The sequence below is a fragment of the Cinclus cinclus genome, chromosome 3, assembly GCF_963662255.1.
Source record: "Cinclus cinclus chromosome 3, bCinCin1.1, whole genome shotgun sequence".
Taxonomy (NCBI): domain Eukaryota; kingdom Metazoa; phylum Chordata; class Aves; order Passeriformes; family Cinclidae; genus Cinclus; species Cinclus cinclus.
Genome location: NC_085048.1, coordinates 60,187,662 through 60,215,347, shown reverse-complemented (window position 1 = coordinate 60,215,347; position 27,686 = coordinate 60,187,662). Strand labels below are relative to the sequence as shown.

The window sequence follows — 27,686 nt, the reverse complement described above, 5'->3', positions numbered from 1 at the left end:
TACTTAAGCAGCCTTCAATCCAAGTGGCTTCAGTGATGTGGCTGCCGTTTTCCTGAGAGGAAAATTTGGCTCTTTTTCTCAGTCTGTCTGCCCAGGACTGCAGGAGCTGGAACTGCTACTGAGCTGCACTATCAGCCCAGCTTTCAGCTTGGCTGCCATTCTTCTGCTTGAATATGAACCAGTGGTGACAGGCACTGAAGTAATCCCCAGCCTATTGCTAGACTGAGAAAGAAAAAACAACCACGACCAATGTGTATGAGGTAGCAATAGAAATGCATAGAAATACTATCAAGTTAACACTCCAAAATTAATAACTCACTTTACACTATTAAAATGCATGGTGGTAAAGTTCCCCTAAAGGCAGAAGAAAAATCAAGCTTAAGGAGGATGACCAAAACTAAATAGATTTTCACCAAGCTCCTCACAAATGAGTTCTGTGTTTAGATTTAATAATTTACTTTCTTCCTTTAGGAAGTGGCCTAAAACCTAAAAATACTGAAGGTGACAATCCCTGTACCTATTCTAAGCTACAAAAATAGGCAACATATAGAACAAACCAACAGATTCACATAAATATATAAATTAAAGAACAGCTATTATGCAGACAAGTTTTTTTCTTTTTCATAACACAACCTGAATACATTAATTTTCTACAAACTTCAGATAATTTAGGTAATTTCCCCACTATGTTTAAAAGCTGTAACTCAGCTGCATTGCATTTGTATTTTGATCTCTCCACAGTCCATATACAAGTCAAAAAAGGCAGCATGTGTTGAGACATCTTCTCATACAAAAGATTGATTTTGGGGCACTTTCGGTAGCAATTCAGCAATCACATGAAACACTACTTCAATTTTCCTTTGCCCAGAGGAGAAGACTGAAATAATTGATTTTGTGAAATATCTGCAGTCCTTTGTTAGAACAATAACAGACACCTAAAAAGACTTCTGACAGTATGAGAAAGACAATACTGCGAGAGGAGCATCTGGTTATCTCTGCACACAGTTACAAGCAGACTGCCTTCGGGTCCCATTAGCTCACACCAATTAATCTGTATCAAGTAGCCCTCTGCATTTCTCTTGACAGCTACATGTCAGAGGGTTAGTATTTCAGTAGTACTTTGAAGCAATTACAGATTATCGATGATGCTGCCACTAGATATTTACTTAGAGGTAAGAAAAAAAATTAAGGACTTAAAATTTTAATTTCCTCAATGAAATAGAAACTTGCAACAACTGAGACAAAAGGAGTGGACATTTTCTAACTGCAAGAGAGAATTTTTATCTGATACAACTGGTGAGATCAATTTCCAAGTTACTGAATTCTGCAGTTAACTTGGTATTACTGGTGGCCAAATTTGATGATTCACTGTCCTGTTTCTTTGGGTTCCTACAGCTTTGAAGAGTTTAATTCTGGCAACGCATGATGCAAATACTGGCATGATGATAAAAAGAACTTGTCATCATGACTTGCACTGACATCCTAATAGTACTAGCATCAAATGTTTTTTTTAATGTAAATGACTACCTGCAGAGTACATCTACATTCTTTCTCCAGGAGATCACATAAGCTTATTGACTTCTGCAGCTTTCAAACTCTTTTCTTTTTTTCAATAATTTCTCTAAAAAATTAAAAAAAAAAAAACCAGACCTGCTTATTTGGGTTTTTCCTAGAAAAGAACATTCAAAAGCACATTTCTACAAATAATGAGAGGACTGAACAGTGCTGGCCATCACAGATCCTTCAAGAAAATGAAAATCGCCTAAAATTAAGGTCATTAACATCCGAAGAGCTTAATTGCCTAACTAGAAGTCACTGCAGCTTCAAGTCATCAACCAATTAAAAAAAAAATATTTAGCAAAACCCCCCCTAACTTTTGAAACAACTCAGCAGAAGCTTCCCAAGGCATGGAAAACGTGAGGACCAAAAGATGCTTATATGAAAAACAAGCTTTTCTACAGCTTTTCTGAACTAAAGCAGTAAAGCATTATAAATAGATAATAACAAAAATAGTATCTGCCTATAAAAAGAAACATCCAGTCCCAGTCTTGAACACATCTATTTACTCACTACTGGAAATTCCTGGAAGACATCTGCTGAAAAGAAAGGCTGTTTCCTGCTCTGGTTCAAACACTACTCAATACCATTAAATAGGATGAGGGGCAAAGAGAACAGGGGTCTTGCAGGATATTTTCTTTTCCATTATTATTGGAGTGAGCACTTCTGCTTTACTTTCCTTTCTTCCTCTGCTGTGCTCTCCCATCTCATTTCTTTCAACACACTCAAAACAAAGCTGGCATTGCACAGCAGCCAGAGAAAGCTTCCTATATGCTCCCCCAGCAAGCCAAACCATTTAACTACACGGTTCTTGCTACCAGACTTCTAAAGTGAAGTTCCTGCTGTGAATTGCTTCTGCTAAATGGACGTTATTATCATCACTTTTTTTTTTTTTCCCAAGCAAACATATGTCAGACTCCCCAGAAACATTTTTTTTTCTACTGACTGAAGCAATTTAATCCCAACTGATTAGTTTAACTTGCAATTAACTTTTTGAATCTTTTCCATTTATGAACCAGTGCAGAATCCGTAATTGGATGGTTTAACTTTTTTGAAACTGTAGACAACACCCTTTCCCATAAATGCTGAAATCCAAATAGGCCAACTAAATAGGAACCAAGATGTTGCTTAACCCAATGCTTTTTCTTCCCCCCAATATTAAGACGACCTTTTGTTTCCATGGCGTTTTTTTTCTTTCAAAGAGATCTACAAAGGCAAAGTCTGGTTTCTCAGACAGCAAAAAGCAATATTCCTTTCATAAACTTAACCAATCTTTCTTATTAAAGTATTATTTCAAGCTGCTCCATAAAAATCAAATTTACCTTGTAGCAGTCAGGAAGAGAGTGAGCTGAACTGCAGATGGATTTGCATCCGTCAGTTACAGTTATGTGGAGAGGAAATATAAGAAGAAAAATACAGTATCTTGAAAAACAATAACTTCTATATCAAAGCAAAGATGCAATCTAAATTTTATTAAACCCCACAGTCACAGAAGACTCAAGTGTTATGTAAATCTCTGATATGGAGAATGAAACACAATATATTTGATTACTGCTGTGTCACATATCAGGGAACTAAGACAGCATTTCATATTAAGCATGCTTTTTTTAAGTAATAAAAGATACCTTTGCAATTCAGAAAAAAAGTAAATAAATAATAAAACTTAGAGTTAGACATAGGAAAACAATGTGAAGCTTTGAATACTTTCCAAAAAAGGAAAAAACTAAGAAAAATATGAATGCATCCCTTATGGAAACTAGCATCACAAATAGTCATTAAGTGATTCTGAGGAAAATGATGAAATATTCAGCTTTATTCCCAGCTAAGCCATCTATTCCAAGCATCGCAAGATGTAGATGTGAAGATCAAGGAAAATCATAGGGAGAGTGGAACTGGAGCACAAATTAATGCAAGTAAATAAATTAGGCCTAGTGGTCCAAAGATGCAACACTTTACACTTCCACTACTTCTTTCACATTCAAAGCAATGAGAATGCGAACTAACTAGAATAAAAAAAATACTGTACCACTTTAAACAGTTGTATTTCAGCTCAAGCTGCATTGATAATTACTAATGCAAGTCAGAATGAAGTTTGAAGAAGCAGACACAAAATTTCCTTCGACTGGAAGTTACTTCTCTGCTTTTCAAGCCTCATAGAAAATGCAGTAAGGTCAGCCAATTTGCTTGTATTTTGTCTTGGATCACACACAGTATTCTCTGCCTTTGAAAGTAGCATTTTCCTCTACAGTCCTCTCCAAAGGGCTTTACCTTGTCTAATTTTGCATGCCTGCAACATTTCTGTCCCTCACTAAACCTTCAATCAATATTTTTTTCATATCCCTTATCAAAAGCAAATAACATTCTCCCAGCCTGCAGCTCAGACTGAAGGATTGATTTTATAGAGTATTTCTTCCTAAAGTGAGTCATCTTAAAATGCCAGTGCTTCACATTTTGTGTCAATGTCATAATAATTTTAGACCAAGCACAGATGTCAATGGATTTATAGATGAAGCCCTGCCAAATAATCAGATTTGGTTGGCAATTAATCTCTCCATTAATTTTGCATTTCTACTTTAAAAAAATAATTTATCAAACAAAAGGCTTTAGATCTCACCCAAGAATACATTAGTAAGCATCCCAGTGAGTCACGAACACTGAACACTCAGTGCTGCTAACAAGACCCCAGCAAGGTTGTTTCTGAACATTATCCTCCATAATAAGATGTTTAATCAACAGTGCTATGCAAAACCTCTATTCTGCAGCTAGAGAACATAACACCCCAAATTCACACAGGTCTGAAGCTTCCTGCTTCCCTTTCCCCACCCCCATTTATCACTGAAATAAATAGTTTTAAACATTTATTTGGAAACTCATTTTAGTATCTAGAGGTGAATGCATGTTTTCACAAGTATCCGCTATGTTGGCTAAGCATTTTACATGCAAATAGCAACAAAATGTTCCTTTTTAAAATTAAAGGACTTCTTTTGCAAAACCACAGCACAGCTGAGGCTGGAAGGGACCTCTGGAGGTCATGTGGCCCAAGCCCAAGCTCAAGCTCAAGAAGGGTCACACCTAGACCAGGCTGCCCAGTCCCCTGTCCAGATAGCTTTCGAGCATTTCTAAGTTCACAACCTCTCTGGGCAGCTTGTCCCAGAGTACAGTCACCCTCCCAGTAAAATACCATTTCCTGATGTTTACAGGGAACTTGCTGTCTTTCAGTTTGTGCCCATCACCTCTGGGCTTGTCACTGGGCACAACTCAACTCTCTACTCAGATAAAAACCAAAAACGAAAAAAAAAAAAAAAAAATCAGAATTTACAAGGACTTAAGGGACAATAAAAATATGTGCCTCTGAGATTTTAAAGAACATTTTAGGTAGTAATTGCGCCGTGAGAATTTAATTTATGTTAATGTTTGCATTCCCTTGCAAATTTTCTCTTTTTCCATTTCCCAATACAATGACTCTTTACAGACTTTAGCCCTTTAACTACTATTGTGTCCTAGTTTTTCCTGTTCTTTCCAAATCTTTATCTTATGGCCATTTTTGTCCCTTTGTACATTTGCCGTAGTTTGGAGGTGCCTGTGTCCTTCACCTACTCTTTGCATTTTAATATCTTCTCAAGGAAACATGCTCATTAAGTCGCATCATTTCCATATATTTACCACATTCAACAGCACAGGTATTCGACATCTAATGTCTTCCTTGCTAAAACTTAAAAAAAAAACCAAAAAACCAAAAACAAACTTGTAAAATTGCTCACCGTTTTCCAGGAGGACAAATGTCACCAAATTAAGTGATCTGCTAGCTAAGATCAGAGTATGCACTGTACCCAGCATGATCAGAGCCAGCAGTGGACACCTCTAGTAAAACCCACAGTTCTTTCCCACAATGTATGAAATCTCTCTGAGAAAGGCAATCACAGAAACCAGTCACCAGAAAACAATCAGTACTTCCATACAAGATTATTACCATGGACCAAACCTAGCAAAGTAATTCATCTCTATTATCCAGTCAAGAGAGATAAATCAAATATAATGCCTATACGCACCAAGTTTTTAGTGCTCACATTTTAAAGCAAATAAAGATGATCTTATTTCTTACGAGAGAACCAAAAGATACAGATAATTGATTATATGACAACATTAAATACATAAAGGCTACACATGCCAGAAAGAAGAATCTCCCAACATTAAGTTAGTAGGTGAAGAGCTGCTCTGAATTGACAACCATGTAACAAAACCCCCTGATCTTCTGGCCAACAGGTAAGTGACTTGGCTTTAGCTCCAAGGCTTGATGTCACTTAATGAGATTTCTCCAAGGGATGTAGATTGGATGTCCTGAGCACAGACACACGTCTCCTCAACACAAAACCTGCTTGCTTTGTGTTCTCCATAACTCCACTACATGGAGAAGTGGCCTCTGTTCCTCTACTGGCTTCCCTGCAGGCCCTACAGAGAAGGAACAGAGGCAAACAGTGACAGCAGCTTTCCTGCCTGTTCACCCCTCACATGGAGTCCCCATGCAGTGAGGGGCTCAGAAGAATCCCAGGGGCAGGATAGCAAAGGCAGCTGGTGCCCCAGAGAGGCCATGGCGCACAAATGCTGCACATCTCCAAGAGAGAAACATGGCTTGGGGGGGGGGGGGAAGAAAAAAAAAAGAAAGGAAAATAAAATAAAAAAAATATGTATTTGGTGCAAACCTCTTAGGAGACATATGAAGATGTGGTCACAGCCAAGCAAGCCAGCTGTTCTCTGCAGTAGTCTCGTCAAATCAAGCTCCCTTTACCCCCATGAGCAAACAGATCTCACTTTCAGGTCCCATCTGTACACACAGGACTCCAGCTCTGCCAGTGTGATTTTGACAGTCTGACTGACACAGCTTTTGAAGCTGTTCAACTCCTTTAATCTGCCTGTGTGCATGCTGAATGCAGCCATCCTTCACACTGAAAATAAAATAAATACATATCATCATTCATCGCCACTGTTTTGACAAATATTACATAGAACAAAGAAGCACGAATTGTACTGGGAGCCCATGTCAGATCCTCTATCTGTCACCAGTTAAAATGTTCCCCACTAGGCTTTCTTTCAAAGAAACACATCAGCCCTAACTATAACAAGTGGCAACTGTCATTAGTACATTGGCCTTCATTAGCAGCTGTAAGGAGGCGGTGGAGAAAGGGAAAACAGAGAGCAACATTACACCACGGTACGGGTTTTCATTACTGCTACTTGTAGGTGTTGTTCCTCTAGTCTCAAAATGCATATAAATCAACTTCAAACTACTCAGAACAGGGAAAAAACACATGATTCAGATGTAGGGTACATTAGATTCTGTATGAGCAACAGACTAGCATGATTCAAATCAGGAAAATAAATTACTGGAGTGGCATGGAATAAGTAATTACCAACCATTACAACCTTTTCCAGTGCAGAAGGAAAAAGAGATCATTGAACAAAATCTGAAGCATGGATATTCAAACAAGAGAAAAAATACTTTTTCCACACAACCCACAAGTAAACTGCACAATTCACTGTACAGGATGGGTCAACATTTCATACTTGATGCAAATAGCAGCAAGACAAATTCACAAAAGAGAGTCCTAAGGACACAAATTCACAGAATTCATAAGAACAAGGCCTGTGTACCTGGCCCACAGAGCCCCTGAGCTGCAGACTCCTGGATCTGTATCAGAAAAGCATAATTATGAGCTTACTGGTGCTTAAACTCTTACCTGTGTGTTAATTACCAGTCACTGCCAGAGACAGGACACCATGCCATGTGGATGTTTGATCTGATACTCTATGAAGGCTATTAACCACTGTGGACAAAGTATTTAATATGTAAAACTTCATGCTGTTCTGCCTCAAACCAGTGACAATTAATTATATTATTAATTCCATTTTAGGACTAATTCTAAATTAATTCTAAAAATTGCCAGAGCCAACATTAACCTTTTTTTCTCTCTCTTCCTCTGGCAAAATCTGCTCTGTATTTCGTTTTCACTCCTGTTTTCAAAAGGTCAACATTTGAAGTTATAAGTATTTTTTATTTTCACATAACATCAAAAGTTCAATTGCATAATAAAGTTTAAATTCTGTCAAGGGACATTTGAAGAACACTGAGCAGTATATATCTATAAGCAAGCTAGTGTAACAACAGAGGCATACATACTTAACATGCTTAACATACTTCTGTTTCTGTAACATAGAGCATTACCAGACCAAATGCTCAAATCACAATTGCAAGGAACACCTGAAGACCTTATGGAACTCATGTAATTGTCTTAACACCATAAAGTTCAGGAAGAAATCTCTGGCCCAAACAATTAAAAGCAGAGAAACAGCACAACAGAAAGTAGGACTACATCATTTCAGAAATACCGATGGGGTTTGGGGTTTGGAACAGGTTAAGACAAGGAGTCAGACAAGCCAGACAAAGTAGCGATAAGAATGAGGAAAAGCTGAAAAGTTTAATTTCAAAATGAAAAATACTAGGAGAATTAGAAAAGCAAAATTCAAGCATGGTTAATGACAGATTTAAAAAAAAATTTTAAAAAAATTATTCCATTTTTCAAACAGCACCGTCTCAGAAAGTTCAGAAGACTGCCCTATCACAACCATAAAACCAGTACTACAGTAGACCAGTATTACTGACTTCTGCCACAAGCAGTAACACTCTGACAGTATACCAGTGAAGACCAGGAATTGAGAAGTGCTAAACAGTAGATCATATACAAGGGTGTAAAGCAGACTTCTTTGATCACACTCCTTTTACCTGCACTCCTGAATACCTGGGCATAGCATTCATCTGTGGATCCGGTTAAAGCTACAATGAAGAGGATGCTTCGCAGGGGTACGGCAAGTTTGACTGGCAAAGACAACTGCAGTGTCCAAGAAAGCCTCAACACAATCAGAGCTCTGCTTGATACAACACAAATTATCACTCTGCTTTTTAGCTATTTCAATTAATGCACATTTTTCATTAAAACAGCCATTCTATTTTTAACTTATAAACACCAAACACACATTAGTAAGGAGAAACTGAAATCTGCAATGTCTTCCCACTTTATAAACCTTCAGCCATACCACATATAACAACCCTTGGATATTGGTCATAAACCAGAATGTTTACAATTCTCCAATTTATATGAGAATCTGTAGGTAAGAATTCATGGCATCCTTGTAGCCACTTGCAGACTGCCTTTGCTTATGCTCTTACAGGACAGTACTGACTGAAATCTTTCACTTCAAAGACAATATACATTTGCTCCTGATCTTGATGTATAGGGAATGGCACATAGAAGCCACCCCAGCACTGCATCAGGACTGCTGGCAACAGGTGAGTATAAACATTAAAGGCTGAAAAAATTCTTGCAGCTGTCACATTTTCACACATCCACTCTAACTAGTATCTCTCTGATCATCCTTCAGAATAGTCACCTTCTAGCTTTTCACAAACACTGATTTCACATAGAGAGATTCAAAAGAAATAAAAGAAGAAAAGGCAAAATAAGGTAACTTAATAATTTTTTTTTTAAAGGGTGAAAATGTATGGGGACAGGAAGAGAAAAAAATCACAGAAATGTTACCTGAGAAAAAGCAGCAGTAAAATTGAAGATGATGATGATGGTAGTTGTTACTGTTGTTGTTATTATTGCTACTATCATCATCATCATTTGTTTATTTCTACCATTTAAACAAATATCTAGAAGCACCATGTGGGGAAAAAAAGAAAAAACATCAATAATGCCACCATGAAGTGGCAGCCATGCAAAACAGAAAACAAACACAGGTTGCCAGGAGGTATAATGAAAGCACAGCATGATGTTCAGGGTGTATTTGTTTTGAAATTTAAAGCTGAGAGCATGGGTGGACCCTTCCAAAGTACTAAGTCATTTATAGACTTTTCTTCAGCCCTTAATAATTTAACCTCTTTGCAGACAATAATTTGGCACAGGTAAAAGACTACAGTTCAGATAACAAACTGAACAGCAACACAGATTTCATTTAAATTATCTTATAACAAGGAAGATCCATTTATGAAGAAAACCAGGATGTTTTAAACAAGCCCTTGTGGTTGATCTTCATTAGGCTCTAGCATTCTGATGGCTCCAAAATGCTTTCCCTGGGAAGGACAGCAAGAAGATATCACCCAGGCCAGCAATATCCAAAACCTCAAAAGGAGGCATCTTTTTGCACTCCTGGACTTTGTCCTACAAAACAGAGAACTACTTGACTATTCTGTGCTTAATGGGTGGATAAGGGTCCCAATACATCAATTCCAAGCAAAGCTTCAGAAAAGCAGCTTTCTTACTTGTATCAGCACTGCCATCTCCTTCCCTGCAGATGGTCGTCCATGGGCAGGTTGAAAGGGCCAGGCAAAACCAAAGTGCAGCGTGCATGTCAGCAAGGCAGCCTGCCTGCTCTGGAACAGATCCAGGCTCAGGATGCCCCACTGCACCAAGAGTTCCGTTCCTGTAGAACAACTCACATTTTTGTGTTAACATTTCAGCACGCACTTCTTCTCTTGCCCTTTTCTGCAAGACTTGTTTATTTCAACTGAGCTATTTTTGTGTATTTTGCATCCCCTTCCTATGCTCTTTTATCTGCTACCCATGCTTTTTCCATTCCTTTCAGTAACTGGGAACTAATCCCTTTGTGGGTGGTTTGTATAAGGACAAGCCCAACAGACCTCTTGCCTGATTTTTATTTATTTATTTTTTAATCTTGCCTGGCTATGTATTTTATTTGGCAGCTTTATGCAGAGACATCCTTTTAGTGTTTTAATTCAGGCCATAGAGGCCTCAATAGGAAACTTAATAAATTATCTAAAATAAATAACTATGACATGCAAACGGTTTCATACCACACATGGGCAAGAACAGAGTTGTTGTAATAAAGCATTTCAGTGATGAACAAATTCACAGGTCCAGGCAAGAGGTAAAATTTGAAGGCACCATTATCTAATGTCTTTCATCTGAAAGGACACTGGAGCACTTTGGTATACAGCTTTTGTTTATAAAAGTGAGATCATAAAATAGATTAATATTCGAAAATATCCTGCATTCTATTTCCGCTAGAGTTTGTCAAAAGCTTTAACAGCTTTTTGATGTCACCTGGTATGGAATCCTTGTGACTGAGAGATTCTGCCTCCATCTTTCCTGCTGTCATTTACTGCTGGGATCTTTCAGTGGAAAAAAAGCCCTGCAGAACAGGGGAGGCTTCTGCTCCAGCTTCAGGGATAGCCTGGCTCCAGGGACACATGAGCTCCAGCTACCTACAGCACAGAGTGCTACCACTGAAACGTGCAGCTGTGTAAGGCAGAACAATTTATCATCACAGGAGGTAACAACGCAAAGGAGACAGGCAGCCAGCCCTCATTCCTTAGCAGGGCTGTGACAAAGCACCTGGATGACCAGCAAAGCACAGTCATGAGCCCATTCTCCAGCTGCTGCTCAGGTAACTTCTGCCAGAGGGATAAACACAACCCACTGGTACATGGTACCTGTTTATTTTTATTGGTTCTGGGAGGGGAATCACAGTAGTGCCCAACACAAAGTCCAGTCATGTGGCAGAGGAGAAGCCAAAGCACCCAATTTTCTCTTAATGCCTGAATAAGATATTTGTTCACCTGCTTCCAGAACAATGACAAAGTGACAGGAAATTTCAAAAGAGCAGCCAGAGTTATTAGATTCCTAATAATCACACAAAAACGAATTCAAATTGGTGAGCAGCCGTCCATCAAACTCTTCTGTGATTGCCATGACTAGAGTTGCTCCAAAAATTTCCAGCTAATTAAAAATCCTCAAAACAAGCCTCTTATCTTCAACTATTTTTGGCCCACAGAAAGAGAAATCTGTGTCTTCAATTCTATATTAAGTGTTTCCAAGGCTTCCCTTCCTTACTCATCCCAAATAGTGAATGAAGAAAGCAACAGACTATTTTTTTAAAGAAGAAACACAAAGATGAAGAGGAGTGGTCAAATGGCTTTTGAAAGCTTTTTATATTAAATGAAAAGTTCAAATGCTTTCAATTTGTAAAAAAAAAAAGAACCGCAAAAACAACCACCAAAATAAAAAAAAGCAAAAACCCAAAGTTGTCACTTTAAATGATTAGACTAAAATTTTGCAGACTCTAACATGTTCCACTAAAAGCAGTGCCATCCGCACGAATACTTAAAAAATAATAACCCATCCTTCTCTATAAGGGAAAATTTCCATTTCACAAGAACAGTAACTAAATCTACACTGACAGAAGTTACCCATGAGTGCCACAGCACAGTATGATGGAACTGTCACTGCTAAAGAACACTTGTAAAAATAATTTGGAAAATCAGCCATCATCACATTGGACAGTGAATCCAAAAAAGCATTCTCTGCCATAGCCTGGAAGTAAAAAAATTACTTTAAAGACATTTTACCCTCTTTTTAAAGCTTCCAGTACAGTTCATGCACCTTCTGTAGGTTATTTTATGGCACTCCCCCTCATTTTAGCAATGTAAGGACTAGAAAATGCAGCCTTAAGGTTGATTTATTTAACAGTAGCAACTGTTTACTCAATGAATTTGTTCCCGTATGTATTCAAAACTCACTTCCACTGACATTCAAGATAAAAAGTTAATACCTCAAAGCTACCACAGTAAAGAGAAAGGTAACTTTTTTTGTTGTTTCTTTCACAACAAAAGGAATAACTTTAATCATAAATGCAACAGCATGTTCCATTAAACACACTTAAACCTGTTTGAAATACCATGTTTAACGGATGATCTAAGAGAGCAAACCTACGTTAACCTACAAAACCTTGATTACTGGTGAGGATTAAAAGCATAACTTGGTTTTTTGGACCACAGAAGTATTTGCTGTAATGCTGAGTTACTGTATGTAAGTTGGCTGATAAACAGCCACGTTTCTCATAATTTCCCACAGTTTCTCAAGTGATTCTGGAGGTAACTGGCAATAAGAAACTTCATTTACTATTTGACTTTCTTCTAGCTTTCACGCCCACCCAGAGGAGTCACAAACCATGTTTCAGACTCAAATACCTGTGATTCTCAGCCTTAATAATCACTGCAGCATATAAGTACATCACAGATTATTTTCTTTTTTAGCATGCTTTTACAAGTCAAGCTTAACAAGAACATGTTAGATCTGGCAGCACTAATGTTATCGTCAACAACACTGAACTCAATTATTAAAACCTCCCATTGACATGCATCATGTTATCCATCCTCTGGGCACAATCCACATCATTACAATTCTCCTAAAGCTCAGAACAGGTGATTTCTAAGCTGATGAATTGACTGAATCACAGCTAGCTGGATGTAAAGCACAGCTATATATCCCCTTACTCTGACTGCTGTACACCCAGATCTTGAGCTTTGAATGTAGCTATGCTGTCCATTGAGGAATTCCTCAGTATTGGCTAGATATATACCAAAAATCCCTACTGTACTGGTGCCCACGTTCAGTGGGGTCAAATATTACTCATGATCAAACACTGAAGATGAGTCATGAAAATTTATTTTTAAATTGGCTTGTGAAATCAGCTACCCAGACGAATATCAAGATTTAACTGACAAAGAGAAATGCCCAGAAAAGTTGGCTACCTGTGCAGAATTATCATATCAGATCATTTCATGAAAATTAATTGATTCATCTTCACAATACCAAAGATAGAAAAATTAAGATTTTTCAGAAAATGAGAAATACATCCAGGTTATGGTGAAAAGCTATGTATAAATAAAAGCAAAAATCCTTCACAGCAACACTGAGATGTCAAACCATTAGACTTTGTTTTCCTTCATGCCCTTCACTGCATACTTACTACTTTCCAAAACAAGTAATATGGAACTTGTTTCGGCAACTTTCCCTCATCCACAGGCACCACACAGGCACTGAATGAAAGACAATGACAAGGAGTCAAAAAAAAAAAAAAAAAAAAAAAAGAGTATGTATTCAGGTAATTGAAAACTGAATCACAATATGTATGCACCACCAACACATTCAAAGAAATGAACTGACACAGTAAATCAACTGCAGCTAATGCTGACATTACATAACTTGTGATAGCTCAATCTTTCTCTCTGATACACAATGGCTGTCTGACAAATTGCTCAAGTTTTACAAAAGAAGTAGGATAAATCTACACATTACTCCTGACATCCACCATCAACCTACAAAGCGATGAGCAGGACTGGTATCTACTATCCACATTTAACTAAGAGCTATCAAAGTTGTCATCTCTGGTTTGGATCACTCACTGCAGAGGATAAAGATATTGTGACCACATCTGGTAGCTGCTTATAAATTTAGAACATCACAACCATAGGTCCAACCCCAAGACCTGGCAGAAAGCCACATTAGAAAAGCAACAGGCAGGCTTGTTCTCTGCCACCTATTCCCTCCAGGTATTCCTGCATCTTGAATCCAAACCGTCCCAAAACTCCCACCCTACCAACACTTCAGGTTCATTCCCACTTCTACCTAAATTTTGAGCTCTTTCCCTATTCTCATAAAAACTGCTACCACTTAATGTGAAATTAATTACATATTAGATGCTACCTCAAGTAAGTAAAAACCTCTGCCTGAACAAATGTGAGTAAAAGTACTAATGGATGCTCACCAGATAATACTATCTATTTTTCAATAGCACAATAATAATATGGAAAGCTTACAATTTCTATAGAGTGAGTAGAAGTAAAACTAGCACTTCAGTTCCTACCAGTATTTGCACCAATAATTCAAAAATTACATTTTAGTAGCAAGGTATTTCTGATATTACTACTAGCTTTAGAAAAACAACCTAGGAGAATAGAGCGCCTTCAGTATCAAATAACTTTCAAATTTCTGTCCTTAAGATTACAAATGTAAAGGCCACAAGAAACTTAAAAACCAGATGCCCAAACCCATCAAGTTTAAAATCTTTTAAGTCTCTTATTTTTTCAAACAGAAGATACACTTGCTATTAAACCTCAGTGCATCTCAGTATAAAAGTCTCATGCTCAAAAATTACATTGAAAAAATCTCAAATGAAGTGATTTTAAAAGATGCCCAGTGCATAGCATAAAAGTATATATTCTGTTTTCTAGTCTTATGGACAAGATGGAAGTTTTTCAAATCTGGCAAACCTGTTTACTGTTACAATTATGCAATAAAGCTGCGGAAACAGGAATTAAAATGGGAACGAGACATTATGAAAACAGTACTTATGGAAACAAAATTACATGTATTTGCCTCAAAAGGTAGTGTAGGATCACCTGGTTTTAGAGAAGCATCTCTCCCATTTCATGCTTTTAATGGCTCATTTTAGTTGTCAGCAGCAAGACCTTCAGGATAGAAAAATAACCTACACCTCTAATTACTGACACCCACTGCCTTGCAGTAAACACAGTCATCTCCCTGACCAGTGTAATCACAGCTACAGCTCACTTCTCCACTCTACAGCAACTGAGGAGGAAGCTGGCTGAGGGAAGGACAATTTTAACACTTAACTAAGTGACCACAGAGATTATAACCCTTACCACAATTAACCCAAGAAACACCAGCTTCACATATGTCCTTTAATAATACATAAAAACATTGTGTCAAAACCAAATTTGAATCTGTTTATTCAACAGAATAACTTTATGGTAGCCATAAGGTATAGTGACAAGGTGTAACTGGTTTCATAAGTAGTGTGTATGAAAATGACAATATCAAGATCTAATTTGTTAACCTCCCTGCTGGATCTGTTTCATCTGGAGAAAGAACTCATGGCAGGACAAATTCTGTCATTACAAACAACTCTCAATTTGAAGCAATTCTGATTTCTTTAAAATGAGAACAACATCTATGTATTTGCCAATAGGTATTTCTCAACAAACAAGCCTTGGTTTACATTTTTATAACTTGCATAATTATTGCTAATATTCAAGAAAGATAATGACACCAGATTTCTCTCACAAGTGAAATGCAGAGTCTGGAAACTCTAGTTAGTAAGAGGACTATTACATCTGAAGAAACTGTTGAGAGTATTATTCTAGAAACAGTAAGAATGCTGGAAATGCAGTGAAAAGTAAATGAAACACGTGGATGATGATTTTTCATAGGAAAACAGTAATTCCTACTCTAACATCTGTGATCAATGGGGTATCTTCTGGACAAAAGCAGGATTGCTAAGATAATGTACATGAGAAAACATTTATCTTAGACACTGATAAATGTAACTTATGCTAAAGCCTCATTTTGTACAGTAAAGCAACCCAAGCCTGGATGGAAGAACATCAAATATTCTTCCATTTCACACATTTTATTCCATACTGGTCCCATTTAGGTTATTTAATGTATGCCTACTTCAAGATATTACCAGAACAAGAAGTAACAGGTACCCTCAAACTGCAGCCTTTCTCAGCCACTTAACGCTCTGCATACTTTTAAGACACCTTATTTCAAGGAACTAAATATTTTGAGCATCCATTCCTTAAGACAAACATGACTCCCTCCACAGCAAAACCCCCTGTTAATTAATCAGGTATTTGACATTCTTACTTCTGCACAGCAGCTGGAATCACAGTTCCATTCTGTGCTCATAGGAAGCTGCTCAACTGAAGAGCAAGATATTTGTATATTATCAGGGTCATAAAACACTGCACAGGACCAAATTGGAACTGGAGGAAAGGAAAGAAGAAACAGGATCCCTTTTCTTTCTAATAGCCCTAACATAAATGCCCTGTTGTATCCCTTACAAACTAGGCTCTCTAGTATGCAATCAACACTCCTTTTACCCAAAGCAGAGCATCAGAAAGAAGTCTCACTGTATCCTCAAAACAGCTTTCTCAGATATCTCACATGTATCTTGACAGATAAAATCATTGCTCAAGAAAGGTTCTCACTAGGGAAGCTTCAAATCACACAGAAGGAAATAGATTGGAAAAGGGCTTTGAGATCATTAAGTCCAACCTATAACCTAATACCTTACCAACTAAACCATGGCAGTGTGTGCCACATCCAGTCTTTTTTTAAACACATCCAGGGACAGTGACTACTACCTCCCCTGGGCAGACAATTCCAGTGCCCAATCACTCTTTCAGTGAAGAATTTTTTTTTCTGATGTTTAACCTAAACTTCCCCTGGCACACCTTAAGGTTAGATGTCTCCATTTTTAGTATTTTGTAATCAAATAACCAAGATTTTGAGTCTCCTTCCTGCCTTTATTTTTTTCCACTGAAATAATTCTCGGTTGTGTCTCTACCTGAAAAATGACCTTGATACTCCTTTTGGTGGAATTGCTTTTCCTGTGAAACTCAACTCCCCCTCTAGCTCTTTCAGGTTCAGGGCTTTAGAGCTGTCTCTTCCCTAGGTGGAAGAACTCTCTTTTTGCTACGTTACTCAGAAGACCAGATTTCTTCTTTAATAGCCTGAAATAATCACTCTTTCTCAGCTTCTCCAATACATCTTGCAGGTGCTTATATTTGGCTCCCTCTCCAGGACACCGCTGAAGACACTAACAGGACATCACCATAGCGCTGATAATCGGCCTTCTGCTGTTGGCCATTATCCTCTGCAAGTTACATCTGTGGAACTGACTGCTGCCTTCTGCTGTCTGTGCATGCCAGATCCCCCCACACGTTTGCTCAGCTTCACAAAAGCCAACACCATTCTCCACTTGGACAACCTTTTGAGACTGGCTGCACTCCAGCTGCACCTGTGGCTCCTGGGCAACTCTCCTGGGCAGCGCACATCTGCTTCTGCATGTTTCTTCACAGTTCTGTCTTGTCTTTCCCTGATGAAACAATTACTTGCTATTTTCTCATTTTACAAGCAGATGAGCCAGGTCAGTAACTGGGGCACTGATACCTTGTGATACAATTTCCTCCAGAAGTCTGATCTTACAATGTCTACATTTAGCAGTTTTTATCACTTTGTTTGAAGCAGAGCTGTAGGTTTGTAGAGCTTACAACAGACTCATGTTCTGTAGCTTCTTCTAAAACTTTTCAAGCACGATGATTTGGGCATCTAAACAGCTCCTTCTCTTCAGCTCAATGACAATTTTCCTTCCCAAATCCTGTTTCTCTTATGAAGTCACTCTCACATTCAACAGCTTGACTTTTTTCTGCATTTTAATAACCTCTGCCTATAACACTGCATGAGGATTCTAACTACACTCTCCAACTCTTTGACTACTTGGAAAACCATCTGGATTTCTCCTCAGGAAAAAAAAAAATCCCCCTCTTCTAGCACATCAGTTTGTTCTCATTTTAGCCAAACTTGAATGTATTCTCGCCACCCTTTTGTATATTTAGCACTTCCTGCCTGCCTTCAAGAGCTGTTATTTGATGCTGCTTCACCATTTTTTATGCAGAAGATTTCACTTCGATTTACAAATAGATTTCACAGAGTCACTGGAGTGGAACTTCTGGAAGTTCTGAGCTACCTGTTCCAGCAGGGACGTGAATTTGCTTGCCCAGGACTGTGTTCAGATGGCTCTTTTGATTATTTCCAAGGATGAAGACTCCAAAACCTCTCTGGGCTATCTAAGCCACCTGCCCTCACAATAAAAAACCATTTTCTGATGTTCATGGGGACCCTCCTGTGGTTTAGTTTGTCACCCTTTACCTCAAAAGAGCCTGGCTCCATCTTCTTTGCATCCTCCCTGAAGGTATATACACACATTAATAAGATTCTTCTGAACCTTCTCTTTAGGCTGAACAGTCTCAGCTCTCTGTCTTTCCTCACAGCTGAGGTGCTCCAGTCCCTCAGTCATCTTTGTGGCACTTCACTGACCTCTCTTAGTGGGGAACCCCACCCCAGAACATGATCCTCCAGGCGTGGCCTCACCAGTGCAGTGGGTAAGGACCACTTCCCTTAAACAGCTGGCAATACTTCTCATGGTGTCACCAAGGACACCATTTGCTCTCTCTGCAGTAAGCATCACACTGCTTGCTCATATTCAACACTCTGATAAGGGTAAACAAAACCGTGTTTTCTTCATTATTAAAGTCATCTACGTACATTTCTTTTCCTTAAAATAAAAAAAAAAATCAGTACATAAGGACACTATTTCCTAGTGTACGAATTTGTCAAGTAATTCTAGAACTGGAATATCACAATTCTGATGAAAACCATAAACCAGCATTTCTTTTTGAAAATGCACAAGATTTTCCCAAATTCAACTTCATTTTCATTACTTCCCATAACATTTGCATTATACAAGTGGATTACTTCTCTTTAAACATGTTCCTAAAGCGAAGTGGATACTGAGAACTCCCTCAGAAGTTCATGCATGATCACAAAGGATTGTTAATAAAGCAGAGATGATGGCTGCCCAAGGATAAGTACCTACAAAATATCTTTTGTCTGTCCCACTACATTATAGCTACACTTGACAAGCAGCTATTTGGTATTCTACATTCAATTATATTGTGAAATGTTTATAGTTTGTAATGGTATCTTATCTGTTCAGACTATCTGTAATTCAATTAATTCCTCTGAGAACTGTTTAAACCAAGGCAGCATCTTTAATGATTATTATGGTTCAGAAATACTATCATAAAACCTGATTTATCCACTATTCAGATGCTCAGTATATATGTATGCTACACAAGGCCTTCAGAATTTTATATTAAATTCTTTATTGAACACTTTACTCAGAAAGTGCTTTTATTCCAAGCTTAGGTATTCACTGTCTAATAGGTGAGTAATCTCATCTATTCAGTACATCAGTAGGTTTTCATCATTAAACTTTTGTTAAAGAAAATGCATTTCTTTTCCTTGAACACACAAATTATCATGTGGAACAACTGCTTCTATACAGAACAACAAAGTATCTTTACCTTAATTCAAAAAGCAAGAAATGCCCCTCAGGCATATCATTATCTTAAAATACACATGTTGTTATCTTTCAGCAATTTTTGAATAAAAGCCTGGGGTAATTTCTGATATAGGTGAGCTTGATTCCACTTCGAAAATTATTTTGATTAGAATTATCAAACAACAAAACTTTAGCTACATGTAATGGCATGAAAAAAAAATTTAACTGCATGGATGACATACTTACAAATAGAATTAATTTTGTTTAAAAGCTGACAGTATTGTTTTCACATCATATATTCCTTCTTCTGCCCAGCTTTCGGGGCAGTTATCTAGATGCTTAATACTACAAACCAGAAAAACTGTAATTAGAGTTTTCCACAGCTGATGACCTAACCTTTGCAGGAAACAAACTGCTGCATGACCTACAAGAGCAATTTCCAAGAAGCAGATCAATGCAGCATTACCAACTCTCATTACTCAGCAACAATTCTGGCAATATTGGACAGTTTGCTTCAAAGCCACAACTGCATAAGAATAAACATTGAAGAGAGAGGCTGGGATTCTGAGGCAATTGAGGAAAATGAACAGACAGAAAAGGCCTTCCACAAAAATATTTGTGAAAGTAGGAGCTGGGTGTGGCTGGAAAAAAAACAATGCCACAAAGAAAAAGTAAAAGACTTAGAGTGAACAAACTATATAGAAGGTGTGCTGGCACACAAGTTCAGGCTATACCTTGGCATTTGCAAATTGATACAGAGCATAAAAGTGGGAAACAGCAAGACTGCTATCTACCATTTAAGGGAAAAGGATCAAACATTTCCAACTTACTGCTCTATTTTCTTTAACAATTCCCCTAAGAGAAGGCTATGAAAGACACCTCTGCATTGCCATGGAGCAAGTTTAAACTTGAGCAAAGGTTGAAAGACTGGTAAAAGACTATCCAAAAGGCTTAAAATGTATTGTGGCTCTTTTAATATTTTCTTTAAGAAATAAAAGCACTCAAGCACCCCGATTAAGTGCAGACAGTTCAGGAAGGTTCAATAAGGAGTCAACATGAAAGCTCAACATGTCTGTCCTTTCTGAAAACAGGCAGGCAGAAGAGCCGGGCAACACCAGTCAGTGCACACCAAACAGAGCCAGCACAATCAGGCACAGGACCTGTTGTCCTACAAGTCACTTCCCACTGGTTCTTCTCTCTCTCTGCATTATTTTTCTGTAGCCATAATAGTTTAAGGACAGAGGAAGAGCATGGTTTGTAGACAGATTTAGCATTGTATCAGGTAGGAGGCATGTAAAAACTACACAAGCTTTCAGAAATACAAGTCCTTCTTCAGAACCCTGCATGCCCAAAACTTGTCTGTCTTTTCCAATCACACCAGCTTGCTTTAACAAAGAGACAGGATTCCTGGCAACAAGCATCCTGTCTTCTTTGTGCATTGACAGAAAAACAGAAAAGAGATCTGCAGTACCACTACAGTTTACAACACTGTATGCCTTCTATCATTGAGGCTTCTAAAGCCAAAAGGCATCACCATGGCATCATTCTACCTCAAGATTTTTTAATTAGTCACCAGTAACAACTGTTCCAGCTGTGCCTGAAGGCAACACCTGATACAAGGGATCCATACTGTAAAGACTCACATGCTGATTCAAGTTTTTTGTCCAAGAATCAGAATAAAAATCACATTTAACATTCAAATCCCAGTTACATTAAAACAAAGTTTAAACAAACAAACAAACCAGTTTTCCTGTATTGTTTTTCTGTATTCTTACCAGTGACACTACAAATCAAGAAACGCTACTGAAAAGGCTTATTTGTTTGGGTTTTAAAAATTTATTTCCTAAACAAGCAATAAGACTTCTGGAAAAAAATCTGCTCTGCAAGATACATACAACCTAAAAAAAAAAAATGGGACAGGATAAAGAAAAGCTTTCTTTCTTTGTAAAACAGGAAAAACCATTTTTAAGCTACTTCTACTCTAAACCAAAACAGAACCAAGAACTGCCCAGACTTCAATAACTATTGTAGTATGAAAACCAACATGTATTGAATATTTTTAAAGAACTGTGTTCCTTTGAAAAGCTAATTCATTTGAAAGTCCAGCTGAGATACGTTTACATCCCTATCTACTAAAACCTGTGCTAAATTAAACAGGGTGGGGTTTTTTGCAACTGTAGACATGCATTTGGAACCCTCAAATATGCACAATGTAACACAAATGTAAATAAATATATATGACAAATAAAAATAAATCATTTCCTTTATCTTTACAGTAAAAAGTGTAAAATGTATATCTCAATAATGTATTCAGCTTGTTACTTAATTCACTGCATCTAATTTGCATATAATTTAATACTTTTTAATGCTTCAGACTAGCAATTAGCATACCGAATCTTATTAAATATATCAAAGATGCCTTTTTAGTTAGCGCAGTCAAAAGCAAATGTACACCTGCAAAACACTTCTTTAAGCAGTAGTAATTTAAGAAACATTAAGTGCCATAAAAATTGGTATCATCTTAATATGCTAGACACAACAGAAACCATTAGAAGAAACACTTTCGATGGCACCATCCAACCAATTAGATTTACAGACACCTTACAAATATTTCACTACCAGGAAAATCCATCTAAGGCTAACTGAGGCCCCCTAAATTAAGTTTGGGCTTTTTTTTAAATTATCCCTCACAGAGCCCCCTGAAAATCTCTCCCCAGAAAACTCAAGATGGAGCAGATGCTGAAAGCTGCTATCTCTGTGACACTATAAAAAAAAAAACCACAGCCTGGCACACTACAGAGCCTACTGGTCACACATTTTGTATCACAAAATGCGGTATTTTCACCCCTTGCCACAGAACAAATGGGAATATGCTGATTTTAATTCTGTGATTCTCCTTAGTAACTACCAAAAAAAAAAAAAAAAATAAAAGAGGCTGTTGCAAACTCTAACAGCCAAATGAAGCAATCCTAGAAACACAAGTGCGGCTCACACTACAACGCTTTTAATTCTCAATTATTGTTCAATGTGATGAGTCATTCAAATCCAGCACTGAAATATGTATGTCAGTAATTCAGTCCTGGGGAATCCTCATTCTTGCTTGTTCTGATAGGCTACAGGCATGTTATTAGAGTCAAGAAAATATACCAAAAATATTTCAGTGAATCTCTTCAGTAGTCACAAAATAACTGCAAAAATACATCACAAGCATTTACCTTCTTGACTCAAAAATAGTCTTACATTAGCTCTTCTTCTAGATTTGCACTTTAAAATCAAAATATAATGTAGTTCTCTGCACACAGAATATTGTTAATTACACCCCAAATGGAAAGCTTTTAGCTTCTATATTGTCACTCTTCCATTCTGTTCATTTCAGCATTTTATACTTAATAATCGAATGCATACTAATGTTCAAGTATCACTGTATGACTGAAAAGCAATAAAGCACTCTAGCTTCATCCCAGAGAAAAATATAGGTATAAATCACCATTTATAAATTAACTATAAAATAGATACAAATCACCATTTCTGGGAACAAGACAACACAATATGCTTCTAGAACTGGTCAGCAAATCTAACAGGCTCTTATGAGTTTTAAGTCAATCACAATCTAAGGGCCCATTCTGTGCAGCAAACGTGGCTTTAATCAGACACACATACCAGGATGTGCTCGCAAAATCAGCATTTTCCATTATGAATGGTGATACACAGTAGATGTTGTTGGCTTGCTTTTTTACAGGAGAATAGGAAAACAGAGCATTCACTTCTTCTTGTGTAAATATCAGCAATAAGCACTGCTGTTCAGTATTTTCCTTCAAGAACCTCTTGGCAGACACATTTAGAAGAAAAGGTGTTTTCCAAAGAAAGAAATTTCACTGTCCATTCAACTATATATCTTTAACATTCCTATCCATATGAGTGGGATTCTCCTATAAAAAGATTTAACTCAGTAAAGCTAGTGAAGAGCTTTGTATAACACATCATCCTGTAAGAATGAACTTTTACTTAGAATGATAGTCAAAAAACCACGACAGTAGGAAAATCTGATAGCAGCCACAGACTCATCACAGAAGGCTAGTTCCACTAAAGCCACTTCTCTCTTCCTTCAGTCATATTCCACCATGTCAGTTTTGTTTTACAGAGATGTAAACTGGCAGTCCCTGCTCTGGTCATTGACACAGTTCCTGCTATCAGGAGAATTACTTACAGGAACACAACACTTTATTAAGACAAGCTTGACCCAAACAACAACAACAACAACAACAAAAAGATTCAAACAGAAAAGTCTCATTTCATTTGAGTCTATGTCATGCCAATCACTGTTAATTGAAAGGATGTGCAAACAGCACAGCTAAATCCACACAGCAACGATGCAGTGACCCATGCAGAGACTCTAATGGCCAACTGAATAAATAAAGCAAAACTAGCCAAACCCAAAGGGCAGCATGCACATGAGCATCTTCTCCACTTCAATGGGCACATACTGAAACCTAGTCTTGTATTTCCAAGTTCTGCAATAAGACTACCCATTCCTGTAAACAGCACTTCCTATATTGCTCCCGAAGCATATTATTACACAAAAGAAGAAAAACAAGTTCCCAGGTTCACAGGAAAGTTAGATAACAAAATATGCAGAAATGAAAACTGATTGTTGTGTCACACACTTAAAAAATAAAATGCAATTTGCAACTGAAAATTAAACTGACAACTAGCTGTCATTCAAACCAAAATACTAGATTCAAACAAACATTGTTCTTCCCCTTGGGAAAAATGTGGCTGTAATTTTTCTGAATGAGCCTGATAGAAATACATATATGAATCTGTCTTTCATGTATACATATAGATGTCTGTATGATTTACCATACACCCACACACCTCCATATACACAAAGCATGTGGAAGCAATTATTTCAGATTAGTATTTATTGGCTGCTCCCTTTTTTCCTCAAAATGTTACACAAGACTACCCCCTAATTTTTGTAACTAATGTTACAAAACTACCCCTTTCTGAAACTTTGGTGCAGCTTGCATTCAAAAGGCAACATGCATTCCAGGAGTCCACCCAATAAATAGCAAAACAGACCAAGAAAAAACACATTACATCTTTGGTTTTCATTTCAGTACTTACAATGTCATTCCACCCACCAACCTAACAGCAAATCTTCCATTTGGACAGATTCTTCTGAAAGAGCACATCCAAACACATCCTAACTAAAAAACAGAAACAAACAGGCTCCCTGTTGTCTAAGACACTTGGTATGCTACTGGGCATCATCTGCACTTTCCATGAAGCATTACACAGAGAAAGAGATAGGTGCCAGGGAGATGATAAAGCACAGCTGAAATATCAGTTTATACCAACAAATTTATGCCTTTCGGAAAACACAAATGGAAAAGTTTTTGTATCTTTGTACTCAGGACAATGCCTTGCACACTGAAGTTACAGCATTTTACTGCAACGCACCTCAGCATTTCTCTGGGAAGTCACATTTGGCCTTTTTTATAACAAAATGGGAAGTTTTTCCAGAAACAAGCTATCTCCTGTCACAGGCTATTCCAGTTTGCAGCTTCTGAAAATCTGGCAGACTTCAACCAAGCTTTTCTCCCATTCCCCTGCCTTTCCCTTAGTCTTCCAGGCCTGACTTGACTACCGTGTGAAAGCAGTTGACTATTACAACTTCTAACTTCCATTAACATGCATTTATTGCATTTGCCTGTAAACTGGCAGGTGCTGGGGAACGAATGAGAAAGTATGCTAACCCAAAACCAGACAGATTTCCAGAGAACCTCTCACCATCAGTCTTATATGCTTGATTTTACCAGAAAAATTCCAACTGACCCAAATCACATTTGGATTAGTCTTGAGCATACCACTCTGTCAAATTTCAAGCAGAAATACTAATTAAAAAAAAAAAAAAACAGAAGAAGAAAGAAAGGTAGCTATCATTTTCTTGAAAGCATAACACATGTATTGCTTACCTCACTGTTGTGGCCCCTCAGATTGAAGTTGATTCTCTGAGGGGTGTTCCGGTCCCTCCTGCAATGGCTGGAAGTAAAAGTGACGCCTACAACTCCTCTGCCATTGCCTGTTGCCAACCAGCCTTCCTCATAGTACCGCCTCCTGCACACCGGTTTCTCCTTCTCACTTTTGGGGACTCTGCCTTTCCAGGAGAGGCAGAGGATGTTGGAATCGCTGCAAAGAACAGGCCCATGTTCCACTGCTGCATACATGCTTTTTAAATATTTTATTTTTTGACATAAGAAAGTAATATGTCTAGTGCACAAAATTTAAATCAATTTTTTTTTTTTTTTATTGATAAGACTGACCTGGGATAGATCATTGAAAGGGAGGAGGATGGGGTCAGTGTTTATAAATATCCACCAAATGCATAGTGAAAAATTCCTCTATAAAAGATGATGGCAGTTGGCTAAGAAAAAGTAACACTTAAAAAAAAATCAGGTTCATTTTTGTTTTCAGTCTGTAGAGTGGGGGTGCACTTATCCTTTGGAGAAACAGCTACTTCATAAGAGGCGCTCAAGAAATGGTTAAGTCATCTTTTTGCTCAACTTGATATAATCTCTATACAGCCTGAGATTCCAGTTTAGCGTAATGCAATTCCAGAGACAAAGAGTTGCAAATGTGTAGGTTTCAAGTAACTTAAGGCTTTTAAAATTTCCTCCAGTCAGATTTTCTTCAAAAGTTCAGTTGCAGAAATTTAAACACACGCACATACATATATATGTATATATATGACATTCCTCTTTTCCAAGCTGCCCTCTGGCATATCTTTTCCATCTGATGAATTTCTGCTGCTAAAGCTGAAAGAGATTGCATAAAGGGAAAAAAAGGCACACAAACCGTGTGAAACAACAGACCCAAACTTGTGCAGGCACTGGTGTGCCAGGCCAGTTGGAAAATCCCTCTTGGTATTGAACCGCTCGTTGGACTCAAAAGTTTTTGCAATCCAAAGCCAATCCAATTTTCATCGCAGCACTTTTTTTCCACCAGAGACCCAACACAGCCTGAACTGTTTATCACGCTATCTTGCCTGCTTTCCCACTTTTTGCTGCCACACACGAATGAAAAATAACCCCCTCTTCATTTATAGCAGAATCAAAAATGCTCTAAAGCTTTTAGCTTTCAAAGTAGATAAGTTTGCCTCAGGTGAACCATGAAGTTCTCTCTCCTGTGAAACAGGCTAAAATGTCAAGCTGTTTTTCCTTTTCCCTTTTTTTCTGCTACAAGGAATCACAGACTTTTCATTCTACCATAAAAACAAATGCCAGAATTAAAGCACGTCAAGTAAGCACTCTTTCAAAATCTTCTAAAATTCAAGGAAGGATGAAATATAATCATTTAAAAAAGAAAGAGAAGCAGCATTAAAAATCTGACTTCCTGGGTTCACTATTTCTCTAGGTATTTTCCTTGCTTGTTTGATCAGATCTTTCCTTCTTGATGCTTGTCTACAGCACAGATTCATAGTTCCAGACACAACATTTGCAGCTGTACAAGAAGGAAACATATGAAGTATTCCAATTGTTTTATTTGAATAACATTTATGAGCTCAATTAGCTAGTATTTATACCACACCAAGTGAAAAGAGGAAAAAGGAGAGGGAGAAAGAATACGCAAGTTTGGTGACCTGGTTAACTCAAGAAGGATGGCGAAGTTTGCTCAGTTCAACGCCCAGACTTGTCCCATAGTTCCTCAACTTATTTACTTCCAGTCATCATTACTCAGCAGAGGTCACGATTTATTAGTCCATTCATAATCTACTGAGCCCAAAACAAAACATGTTGAAGACGGTACATTATTCCTCTGCTGGAACTAAATCAGTTTCCTCTGCCCTCTTGATTCTTCCGTTTCCCTCACAGCTATTGATTTAGATTGTGGAGGTATTTATTAGGCTTTTTCTGCACAGAGGGTGTTTTTTCTTTCTCTTCTTGCAAACTTTTTTCACCCGTGAAGACCATGTGGAAAGTTGAACATTACTGGCAGGTGTCCTTCCATGGATTACTGATTCCTGCACTGCGACGGTTCTCCATCTGGTTCTCAAATTAATTTTCATCAATTGCAAGGCTCTCAGGAATATGCCAGAGCAAGTCTACGTGATGACAAAAACACGTGCGTTTTCATGTACGTGCAGTGCACACACCGATCTGGTACTCATAGCTGCATCTGCCTTTTCAGTTTAGGTGTGGTAATCCTGTAAGATGCCTGCTACTCAGAACTTGAAATCCCTGGATTCTTCCAGCTCTGCAAGGCAAAACACACACACACATTAAAAGAAAAAAGTGAATAAAATAAGTCAGAAAACAAGTTAGAGATACCGGTACTAC

General features: G+C 37.8%; 1 protein-coding gene across 2 annotated transcripts in view; it reads right to left on the bottom strand.

The window, feature by feature from the left end:
- The window catches only part of TULP4 (TUB like protein 4), a 112,198-nt gene extending 86,621 nt beyond the window's left edge, over positions 1–25,577 (bottom strand). For both annotated transcript variants that reach the window (XM_062488880.1, XM_062488881.1), the window contains exon 1: positions 25,326–25,577. In XM_062488880.1, coding sequence (XP_062344864.1) covers positions 25,326–25,577 — 252 coding nt within the window. The remainder of the gene's footprint in view (positions 1–25,325) is intronic.
- Between the last annotated feature and the right edge of the window lie 2,109 nt (positions 25,578–27,686).